The 12,859-nt window shown below is 33.9% G+C and overlaps 1 protein-coding gene across 1 annotated transcript in view; it reads right to left on the bottom strand.

Annotated features, from left to right (window-relative positions):
- The window catches only part of LOC127180723 (protogenin A-like), a 41,372-nt gene extending 29,404 nt beyond the window's left edge, over positions 1–11,968 (bottom strand). The window contains 2 exon segments of the mRNA XM_051134950.1: positions 10,003–10,302; positions 11,827–11,968. Of these exon segments, the coding sequence (XP_050990907.1) occupies positions 10,003–10,302; positions 11,827–11,893 (367 nt within the window). The 5' untranslated portion in view covers positions 11,894–11,968.
- Positions 11,969–12,859: the final 891 nt, after the last annotated feature.

Raw genomic sequence — 12,859 nt, 5'->3', positions numbered from 1 at the left:
TTTTTGGGTGAACTATCCCTTTAAGGCAATCGTGTACTTGTCAAAAGCATTCAATGTGCTGTGATTATTAGGAGATATGATCTGCCGAGGGTTTGATCCTGGACTACAGCTGATCTGTATGCTGATATTGATCAACTATTTAGAGATCGGAGCAGCAGAGACACGTTTAAACCTGTCAGCTATTTTGAAAACAACACACCTATTTCAGACCACGTGTCTGTTGTCATATTCAAAAGAGGGAGAGAAAAAAAATTAAACAAAAAACATTTTATAAAATACAAAAAATTTCATATTGAAGCTTGTTTCCAGCATGGTATAAAAATAACTGTGATTTTTAATCTCACAATTCAGACTTTTTTCTTGCAATTCTGAGTTTATATCACACAGTCCAGACTTTTTTCCCAAAACTGGAAGAAATACTTTTTTTTAATCATATCAGCTGATAAAAAAAAAAAATCACAACTGCCTTTTTTTTATTCTGTGGTTAAAAAAATCCAGATTTGTGAGAAGTAAACTCAGAATTTGCACGAAAGAAAGTCAGAATTCTGCAATTCTGAGTTTATCTCACAATTCTGATCTTTTTCTTGCAATTCTGCGAAAAAAGTCAGAGTTGTGAGATAAAAAGTTGCAATTGAATTTTTATATATTTTTTATTCTGTGGTGGAAACAGGGCTCTTAACTTTTATCAAAAATCTTATAAAACTACAGATTGATGTAGTTTGTGTTCGGCTGTGCAGCTGTTTAGGCAGCATTATAAGATGATCTGTAAGTCTGTCCCTTCCACTGACCTGAACTTTCACCTCCGACCTCAACAAATCCTGAGCGGCTGTAAGCTCATCCCTGCTCAGGCATCCTGGGCCACCAAACGTGAACCAGAAACAAACCTCTAACACAACAGAGCAACTCTAGAAGTGGACACTTCCGCCTAACAGCGATCTGTTTCAGTGAGTTCCTCTCTTTCGCTCAGGAGATGCTTTGAGCAGCACAGGTCTGTGGATCAGCACACACCGGGTCAGCGGGCAGGTCAGAGAGGGACAGTGGTTACCACGACAACAGCAGAGGCCTGATGTGCAACTTTAGAGCCTCCAGCTCCATTCCAGCCCTAAAAACACTAGGTCAACTTTTCACTGAGAGAGAAAGATCATTGCAAAGCCGTCTGAATTCAACTTACTTGATAGATAGATAGATAGATAGATAGATAGATAGATAGATAGATAGATAGATAGATAGAAGTTTATGTTTATGTCAGATAGTTTCTGATTGAAGCATGAATTTAAATTGTTTTAGAGGCGGAGTTAGCATTATATTTTGATAAAAGATTATGAAGAAAATATATAGATATATATATATATATATAATTAAATAATTAATGTAACACATTTTATTCCATAAATTAATAATAATTAATAATCTATTTATTATTATTTATATTTATAATTATATTATTTATAATTTATTATTTTATTTATTGATTTGTATTGATTATTACTATAATCACTTCCAAACATGAATATATACCATGACCTTTAACCTTTTAGATGTGGTTCACATCAAACATGTTCACCTTAACATAAAAAAAAAAAATTATATATATATATATATATACGTACATTTATTTATTATTTACATTTTATTTATTTACATTATTTTATTGATTAATTATTATTGATTATTATTTATAATAATTAATAGTAATTGTTATTATAATTTTTAATATTATTACTATTACTACAGTAATAATATTTAATATATTTTTTTTGTACAAATGTGGAGCTGTATTAAAATTTTATAAAATATTTTAAAATATAAAATATATAATTAATGATTCATATATCATGCTATTTATAAATTATTTATGTCAAAGGTAAAACTAAAATGCAATTATGATGAACGTTGAGATTAGGTATAAAAATCACGAAATTCTGACTTTTCACAATGAAGCCAAATGGATGAAAAAAATCTGATTTCTATACAGTTCATTTCCACATATTGGCTCACAAAAGCACAATTTTAGCTGTTCTTGACTACAACCTGTGACACAAGTAATGGATTTTTTTTCCATATTACATATTTATCTGCATTGTTTTTGCTCTGATTATATTATTCTAAACGCTGTAATAACGTCTTTCATCAGACTGATATTAAAATAATACATGTCTGTAGACAGCAATGAAACTTTCACCATCTCTCTCTCCGTCTGTCTGTTTCAGTGTGATTGTCAGTGACGGTAAAGCAATACGAGCATCTAAGTGTTTTCTGAAAGCGGATCATTACCAAGAGCCCTAAAGGATCTTTTAGTGCAGGTAAGAGATGCCACCACCATACTGACATTTCAGCCCTCAACACACACACACACACACACACACACACACAGAGTACAAAATCACTTAACATCATCACTCACAAACCAAATTCTGTTGTTAAAACTGAAAGCTGTTCATTAGCATCTCACCTTATTCTCTACAGACCAACAGACATTCTGACACCGTTACATGCAACTATGACAAGTTAAAATGCCGTAATGTAGGATGCACTTAATCCATCTTTAATGCAAAAGTCATTTGAGATGTTTTAAGGTTTTATTAGCAGATGCATTATGCACAAGCGCCGTGAACAAACACAGTCCCGCTGTGTCGTGACCTGACCTCACCTCTCGCTCCTTCTTTAGAGAAATGACAGCAGAGGCAAAGAATGCTTCGCCTGTGAACAGAAGGGAAGAATGCAAAGCCCAAAAGCTGAGGATCAATCAGGGTCCGTCCAGCAGGCGAGTTACAGCCCCAGACCCGCAGACCAGACCAGCGCCGGCCAATCAGAAGCCAGAATCGGCGCCTCGCCGGCCAATCGGAAGCCACGTAGGAACCTCTCCCTGTGGCCTTTGGCCTCTCAGCCGTATGGGGGCAGGGAGGCCGGAGAATATCCCGAGACCCTTATCTTCCCCCCGAGCTCTGAAAACAGCACGGCTATTGTGTCTTATCTGATCCGCAGAAGAGCAACAGGTCAAATGGTCAACCAGAGAGCATTATCTGTGATCAAATAAATGTAGAGTAGCACTCACATTGCATGCTTACACAGCATTATTGCATGCATTTTGGCAAATTCAGAGGCAGCATGCATGCAATCCTAAAATGCATTGATATTACAATGCTGCTGAATCAAATCCAATACTTGTTTCGTAATAATAGTAAAAATAGTGACTGTTTTGCTTGAGCATGTTGCACTTTCTTACAAAATATGATGCATTTTGTAGCATTTTTGCATTTTAATGATCATTTATGCAGGGATGAAGTCTTGTATGCTCATCTAATCAGCAGAAAAACACCACAAACACACAATTCCTGTATGAATCTGAGCCAGATTACAACTATTTGATCAACTCTAAACACTTTTTTTCATGCATGACATTATTTTATGCCTAATCCTGATATTTTTTACTTTTTCACTGCAAAAAATGCTTTTCTTACTTAGACTTTTTGTCTTGTTTCCAGCCCAGATATATAAAAATTCTTAAATCAAGAAGGATTTTCTACTTTTTTTACAAGTAAAAATTATTGTCTTGAAAAAAAGTCAAAATTACGTGAGTTTTATACTTTCTATAACAAGATTATTTTGCTTGTTCTAAGCAAAAACTCACTTAATTTTGACTTGTTTTTTCTGAAAACAAGACAATAAGTTTTACTTGTCTAGAAAGTCCTTCTTGATTTAAGAATTTTTAGCTATCTTGGATGGAAACAACAAAAAAAAATCTAACTTTTGCATATTTTGAATACTTTCTCTTTTTATTTTGATAAGTGCATTCATTTTTATTGACATCTTTAACTAAGCATCATCAAATTAGGCAATAGTAGTCAATTTTTTATTTTTTGCAAATTGGCAGAATGTTTTATTTCAAGATGCAAAGCTTATTTTTTTAAGATAACAATCTTAAACATTTAAAAACAATAAAACAATACACACACAAAAAAAGGAAAGCACAAAAAGTGCATAAAAGCACAGCTTTGAAGAAATTTTTAATTGTGTTAAACTATTTGAATTATAAGGTATCTAGAATTATTCACACAATAATAATACCATGTGTGGCAATTAATGCAATATGCCATATTACTGAATGCCAACACACATCTAATGAGCTTTAAGGCAGATGAGTATGTTTTGTAGCCTCAGTATCTCAAGACTAGACTGTGTCGGTTTATGGTGGTCAAGACTCATAAGTCTAAAGGAGCTGTGTTTACATATCCAGAGAGATGAGCTGTTCTACGCTGGCATGTTTTTGTCTGTTATTAGCAGGAATATTTCACTCCTCGCCGCTGTTTCCCTGCACACAACCTGCTGGGCAATTTAAAGCAACCTTTGACCTTCCCGACCGCCACTTAGGGAAACCATGGAAACCTTTCACATGCCACACCGCCAACTAAAGCCGTTTTGTCTCTCTGACATTCCTCAAGCATCTCATCTCAAACTCGAATGCTTCAGGTTTGACTCATTTTCCTGGTTATTACTGACTCTGGAGTCCTGAAGCATCGCTTAGCAAAGAGAATATGTGTTATTTTCATCATCAACCACTTTAAAAAGCACACTGGCACCAATTTATATTGCATTTAAGATATTAATCATGCAGAAACTTTTCCCACATCAGATGTCCAGTCGGATCGAGGAAAGAAAAGCGTGTTTTGATGCTCCTGTGGCAATTCCAGGAATTTTAGGAACACATTAGAGGTCCTCGGGGACCCAGTAAGAGAGGCCCCAAAACAGCCAGGCGTGAGCACAAACTCAGGCATGTTTCTAATTTTAAACTGCTGAAGAAGGCCACCTTTGACATCGACGCTGACTCGCCGTCTCCACAAACAATGGATTTGCATTCAGTGAGGGAATTTTACAATGTTCATGAAATCATCTTTACAATATTTAAGGCATATGCATCCTACAATCTCCCAAGATATTTTTTTCATATATATATATATATATATAATAAAAACATACACACTGAAAAATATACAGATTTTTTTTTAAATAACATTTATAAATCCAATAATTAAAAAATAATTTTAAATTATTAAAAATTATAAATTATATATGTATGTATTAAAAAAGTTCATTTAAATGTAATTCATTTAAAAATATATACATATATTTTTTTTCTTTTACATATTTAGAATTTATATATTATTTTATTATATTTTTAAAATTATATATTATATAAATTGTATAAAAATAACACACAGAGAAAAATACATATATTTAAATACATTTATTAATATTTAATACATTTATTAATTTAAAAATTATAAAATTATAAATACATATGTATGTATGTATTATATGTATTATATATATAATATGTATTATGTATTATATATAATATATAAGTTTGATATAAAACCATACACAGAGAAAAATATACATATTTCCTAAATGTAATAATTTAAAAAATATAAAATTATAAATTACATATGCATGTATGTATGTATGTATGTATGTATGTATGCATGCATTAAAAATGATATATATATATATATGTGTGTGTGTGTGTGTGTGTGTGTAAAAAAAAAAACATAAATAGTTTTGTTTATGTATTATTTATAAATGTATTACATTTAAATAAATAAATATATAAACACACACACACACACACACACACACGTACACACAAATATTTAATCATTTCTTTTCTATTTCTAAAAAGTTTTCTTTTAGTGGTAGGTTTTGGGTTAATTGTGTTCATCTTCTAATCAGTTTTATATAAGACAATAGATACTGGTATGTCCTCATTTAGATAGCTAAGTAAACATGTGTGATAGTGACTGATATATGTGTAGAGGTGAGTAGGGCAAAAGGTCTAAACATGTGGAACCATCAATCTTACACTCTCAAACATGCACAAACTCACACACAACAGCCTAGAGCAAACACACACACACACACTCACAGCATCTGCCAACACGTGGTGTTAAAAAACACAAGCATGATGAAAAAAAAGTGTGTCGCCTCCATCACCGCATCACGGTGTTAAAATCACACTCAACCTCTGGACTCTCACTTCTCATCCAAAACAAGACAAACTAAGCAGCAATCAAACTTTCCTAAAACCTTGCATACTTCTCTCTCGTTTGCATAATTGCCCTTCCATTGGTGCAAAGCGCCAGCTGTCCTGACCAGCTCGATCTGGTCAAACAAATGCCCTGCAAAGAAATCTGTTTCTTTGGCCAGGGCAGTTGGGGGCAGATGGGACAAAAGGAGACGGGGAGAAAAAAAAAAAGCTTTTCACCAGTTCAGCAAACTAGCAGAGCAGAAAGCAATCGCATGGAGACCACCAGCTCGACTCGCTGCAATAAAACCAGCCATTCAGGAGTAGAGGACTTTAGCTCTCAGTGTGTTTTAGTTCATGTGAGTGTGTTTGTGCAGGAAAGCTGGGAGATAAAGGCAAAATTTAAAAACAAAATTTTACTATTTACTACATAAAAAAAATCTGAAAGTATTCTAAATACTATGCATTAAATAATTAAAGTTGTGCATTAAATGACTTAAATTGCATGCAAATTAAGCATTAAATTAACCTGCATAATACATGATTTTATATATATGTCAAACATTTAAAAACAAAAAACTTTTTACTATTTACTGTATAAAAAACTCCAGAAAGTAATCAAAAAAAAAACATGAAATAGTTTTGCATTAAATAAATTAATTTTAATATATAAAATATTTTTAAATATAAAAACTTTTTATTATTTACTGCATAAAAAAACATCAAAGTAATCAAAGAAAAAAAAATTAATAATTAAAGCTGTGCAATAAATGACTTAAACTGCATGCAAATTAATCAGCATAATAAATTATTTCACATATATAGAAAACATTTTAAAAATAAAAAACTTTATACAATTTACTGCATAAAAAAATCATGAAAATAATCTGAAAAATATGCATTAAAAAATGAATGTTGTGCATTAAATGATTAAAATTGCAAGCAAATTAAGCATTAAATTAATCAGCATAATAAATTATTTTAAGATGGGATGTTTCCCAACACAGGCCCTCAAAAAAACCAGGCCTCAGGAATGTTTGTAATTGTAATGCATAAAAAATCCTTAAAGTTGCATTTAAAATGCATTAAATAATTAAAGTTGTATGCAAATTAAGCATATATTAATCAGCATTAAATATTAAAATATTTATGCAATTTTAAGTTGTAAGTATATATATCCATATATATGATTAAACTAAAATTTTAAAATATATATAAATGTATATGCATAAAGTTTTAAATATATATTAAAATTCTTTAGGGTTTTTTTTTGCTTAATAGATAAAATAAGTGTATATAATCATCTAAATCAATGCAAATATAATATGCATATTCATCACATTGTCCAATTTATCATGTTTTTAACTCAAACGTGTGTAGTGAGCTGATATCTCCCACAATTCCCTTCTAGCATCTTTGTTGTCCATCTTGACGGTATTTCCCAGGTACCTGCAAATTTTACGGGCTTTTAGAGAGTCTGTAGAAAGACTCTAAATGCCTCTTCAAACCAGCCTGTAAAACACTCGCCTTCTTTACTTCATAACACACAACTACTCCATTCCCATAACGCTCTCTCTGTAAATCCCACACTATATAGTCATGCTCGTGGTCTTTCGGGGTGAAGCGGAGGTCAAGACAGTGTCATATTTTGTCACTTTGTAACATTTGTTGTTTCTCCCCCCTTTAGTTTCCTCACTGTCCTGTTAAACAATGTAAGACTCATTAGAAGATTTACAACAACAGTGAGCGCTACAGCTCTCAAACACCTGCAAACATACAGAGATCACCACCAAAAACCCCGAAAAACAAAGTCGTGCTTAGTTGTTTAAACGATTGCATTCAATTGCTATTCTTAAGAAATGAAGATGCATTTGTGATTTTAATTTCTTATGGAAAAAGTTTGTTTATTCAGTGATCATGCTGGAAATCTGACAGGTGGAAAGTTTGGAGATGAACAGTCTTAACAACCCAGCCTGGTGAAAACTCCTCTAGAACAGTCACTTCCTGTTCTAACATTTGCCTAGTGCTCAAGTTTCGCTCTGAACGAGAGAATGCAGCGAGAGCAGAAGAAACACACGCTTTTGTCCTGAAGCAGCGCAGCACGACACACAGCCTCAGGAGAGGAGAGGACCTTTAAAAGCCTCTGTCAAACACACACACACACACAGGAGTGCAGGAACAATGACTGTGGTCAGGAGGTGCTGATATAAAGGCAGAGCGCTGTGAATAGGGGTCATGTGCTCTTTAACACCGGGGCACTAGTGTCCTCCGCAAACTGAGCTTTTCAAACCTGCCGGGCTTCATTTGCACACCAATGGACGCATTCTCACACACCCGCGAGCCCTCGAGCACAGGACTGACCCCTGCCCCACACCGGACACACACAAACACACACATCTATCCTCCATATATCTACATCACACATATAAAACAAGTAGTCTGAGCCGATTATAGGGAATAAAATGCTTCAGTTTCTACAAAAATACTGGGCAGCACCACTGTGTTCAACATTGATAATAATCAAAAATGTTTAGAATGTTAGAATGATTTCTGAAGGATCATGTGACACTGAAGACTGGAGAAATGATGCTGAAAATTCAGCTTTGTGTCACAAAAATAAATTCCATTTTAACAGATATTCACATAGGAAGCAGCTCTTTTAATTTGTAATAATATTTCACATTTTTACCATTTTTTTTTATTTTTGATCAAACAAATGCAGCCTTGGTGAGTAGAAGAGACTTCTTTTAAAACCATCTTACTGACCCCAAACTTCTGAACATCTATTGATCTATCTATCTAAAAAAAGCATCTTAACCTTTAATGCTGATGCTCATGAGTGCTGATGTAATGATTATGAGCACACGAATCTCTGCTGTAAATCTGCTGTCAGACTCTGATGGCACAGTAAATAATGAGCCTCATCCATCACACCGCACTTCCTCTATGTGTCCGTGAATGTGTCAGGAATTCTTTAGTGCCAGATTCCAGGACTCAGCTGGGACACAAAATGCAGAAAACACACACATACTCTTAGAAATAGAGCTGATGGGATAAATCTATCTTACAAATGGTTCTTGATAAGAAATGGGCTTGTTACTGAACCCAGCATAACCTTTTATGTTAAAGTTGACAGAGCTCCAGTCAATTTAAAGGAATAGTTTATCCAAAAAGTGAAAACATGCTGAAAATGTATTCCCCCTTAGGTCATCCAGGATGTAGATGAGTTTGTTTCTTCATCAGATTTGAAGAAATGCAGCATTGCATGACTTGCTCGCCAATGGATGTGAATGGGTGCCGTCAGAATGAGAGTCCAAACAGTTGATAAAAACATCACAATAAGCCACAAGTAATCCACCCACTCCTGTCCATCAATTAACATCCTGAGAAGACAAAAGCTGTGCGTTTGCAAGAAACAAATCCATCATTAAGACGTTTTTAATTAAAATATGAATGCATAATAACACTTCCTCCAGTGAAAAAGTGGTCTGGTCTGAATCAGGAGAGAAATCTGCACTCATCAAACACCGTTTACAAGCCAAAAAAGTTCTAAACAAATACATTGGTGAACTTTTAGAACTGTTTTGGCTTGTAAACAGTGATTGATCTGTGCAGATTTCTCTCCTGATTCAGACAAGACAACCTTTTCTATGGATAACGCAATATTATGCATTATGGAAGCAACAGCTGAAGCTAAAAACGTCTTAACAATGGATTTGTTTCTTACAAACATGCAGCTTTTGTCTTTTCAAGATGTTAATTGATGGACTGGAGTGGTGTGGATTACTGTGATGTTTTTATCAGCTGTTTGAACTCTCATTCTGACGGCACCCATTCACATCCATTGGTGAGCAAGTGATGCAATGCTACATTTCTCCAAATTTGATGAGTAAACTTTCATCAAATGTTAAAACTTTAATCTCACAAGACATTTGAGCAAAACCGACCCACATCAGAGCAAATACACCAACGCAACTTACTTGCGATAGTCAAGCGGGCTCTCTGGCTGAGAATAGATCCATATTTGTTCTGGGCAAGGCACTGGTAAAACCCTTCATCTGATTTGTCCTTACGACTCTCCACCTCTGCGATGAACAAAGAGCTGTTGGCGAGCAGGTAAACGCGCTCCGACTCTGTAATCGTCCCTCCGTTCTTCAGCCACCGGATGCCGATGGGAGCCTCACCGTGGGCCTGACAGTCCAAAACCACAGCGTCCCTCCTCATCACCGTCACATCATGGGGCTCCTTTATAAAAAACAACTCACTAAAACTCGTCACACCTGCAGAGGCAAATAGGAGAGTGAGTCAGACTGTTGCCAGGTTGAGTTGCTGTAATCATATTTGACCTGATGGATTACTCGCCGTAATCCCCTTATTCATGGCTCATAAAGTCAGAAGAGACTCAATCCTCGTCTAAAGAAGAGCTGTAATTTACTCCCAGCATGAAATTCACTAGACATTTAGCAGCCCACCGTGACTAGAGCTGCTATGAGAGCAGAGCAACAAGCACTTTATTCAAGGATATAAAAAGAGCGTTTCAAGAACAGAATGTCATGCATTTATGATCTGGGAACATTTTAGTATATTTATGAGATGCATTGCTCTTCATGTTATAAAGTAGCTTAAAAATGTTATTTTTGTGCATAAAGAGAAATAAAGAGAATGAAGAGGAAAAACATCTAAAAGCAGAAGAGTAAACATTATTGGCAACACAGTGCACTATAATAAAGTTGGTGTCATTTTTACAATAAAACATTAAAAAAAATTATATAACAATAAAATAATATAACATACACTACAAGTAAAAAGTTTTTGAACAATGTTTTTTTAAAAGAAGTCTCTTCAGCTCACCAAGCCTGCATTTAATTGATCCAAAGTACAGCAAAAACTGTAAAAATCTGAAATATTATTACTATTTAAAATAAATGGCTTCTATTTTAATATATTTTAAAACGTAATTTTTTCATGTGATCAAAGGTACATTTTCAGCATCATTACTCCAGTCTTCAGTGTCAATTTCTGAGGGATCATGTGACTAGAAAAAAAATCAGCTTTGAAATCACAGGAATAAATTACATTTTAAAATCTATTTCATCTATTTAAACAGAAAACTTTTGACTGGTAGTGTATCAGCAGTCATAATGTATTCAGTCAGATATAAAAATGCATAAATATAAATAATAGTGACATGATGTAACTAGTCACTAATACTAATCTGTTATGCGTCACATTATGCAAGGCTTGTTAATATCAGTAAGTGAAAATACATTTCAAATATTATATTATGCTTAACATATATGTAGTTCATAAACATTAACCTATGAATATGCATGAAGCTTCATGGTATTGCCAACTATTTGATTATGCATGAAGTTTATGCACAATATATCTATATATATGAACGACATGTGAAATTTAAAACACTTTATCAAGAAAATGAGAATGTGTAATGACACACTGTGATGTAACAATCATTTTAAATTCTTAACAGATGAAACATGTAACATTTGCATGATTGCCGACGCTGCTTTGAAGTTTGTTACATTGTGTTCCGCACACGTGAGTGAATCAAATCAATGTATCATTCGGAGTATTCTGAATTTATTCATTCAGTTGTATGAAATCACTTATTTAAGATTAAATACACACTTAATAGAGTTTTATATATATGTTTTTAAGTTTCATTGCATGAAATCCCTCATCCTGCACATTTAAGTCATGAAACATCCTGACATACACGAAATGCGCTTAAGTTCCCACAAAACTCATTTCTATTCCTGCAAAAACGAAATAAACGCTCTTACCTGAAATTGACAGAAATATTGCAAGAAACAGCAGCCGCTGGTATAAATCCGTTTTAAAAGACGCCATTTATTCTGGTAGTCCGAGCATGCCTGAGCCCGTGGGTTGCGGACTCGAGCTCCACACACTATAATCTGACTGAACTGAGCGCACGATGCTGCTGACCGCTGCGAGCGCACTACTTGCGCGGATGAGCACCGATCCCGGGGGAGCGCTGTCTGCGTGACGCGGCTCATCAGTGAGTGAAGAGATTCCTCCGCCTGCGGAACACTCCACGTGCGGCGTGACGTCGCAGGGATTCCCACTTCTGAAAACAGATGTTCAGAGATTGATATTCATGAGCAGATATAAACACGAGCCGATTACCTCCTTCTATTATATATTGAACTGTAAGATTTTTTCTGTTTTTTAGAGAATTCTTATCTGCTCACCAAGCCTACATCAGTAATATTGTGAAATATTTTTACTATTTAAAATAACTGCTTTCTAGTTTAATATATTTTAAAATGTAATTTATTTCTGTGATCAAACCTGAATTTTCAGCATCATTACTCCAGTCTTAAGTGTCACATGATCTTTTAGAAATCATTCTAATATTCTGATTTGCTGCTACATTAATTATTTTTATTATTAACATAACTTTTTAAAACAGTTGAGTACTTTTTTTTTTTTAGATAAAAGATAGAAATGAACAGTTTTATTTAGCAAGGTTGCTTCAAATTGATCAAAAGTGATGATAAAGACATTTATAATCTTACAAAAGAATTCTATCTCCGTTAAATGCTGTTCTTCTGAACTTTTTATAATAAATGTTTTTAATGTTTAATATAATATAATGTTTAATAATAAATGTTTTAAATGTTTTTGAGCAGCAAATCAGAATATTACAATGATTTTTGAAGGATCGTGTGACACTGAAGACTGGAGTAATGATGCTGAAAATTCAGCTTTGAAATCGCAGGGATAAATTACACTTTAACAGATATTAAAATAGAAAGCGGTTATTTTAAACGGTAAAAATATTTCTAAATTTGA

This window comes from Labeo rohita, chromosome 18 (assembly GCF_022985175.1).
Source record: "Labeo rohita strain BAU-BD-2019 chromosome 18, IGBB_LRoh.1.0, whole genome shotgun sequence".
Taxonomy (NCBI): Eukaryota; Metazoa; Chordata; class Actinopteri; order Cypriniformes; family Cyprinidae; genus Labeo; species Labeo rohita.
This window is presented reverse-complemented; position numbering and strand designations above follow the sequence as displayed.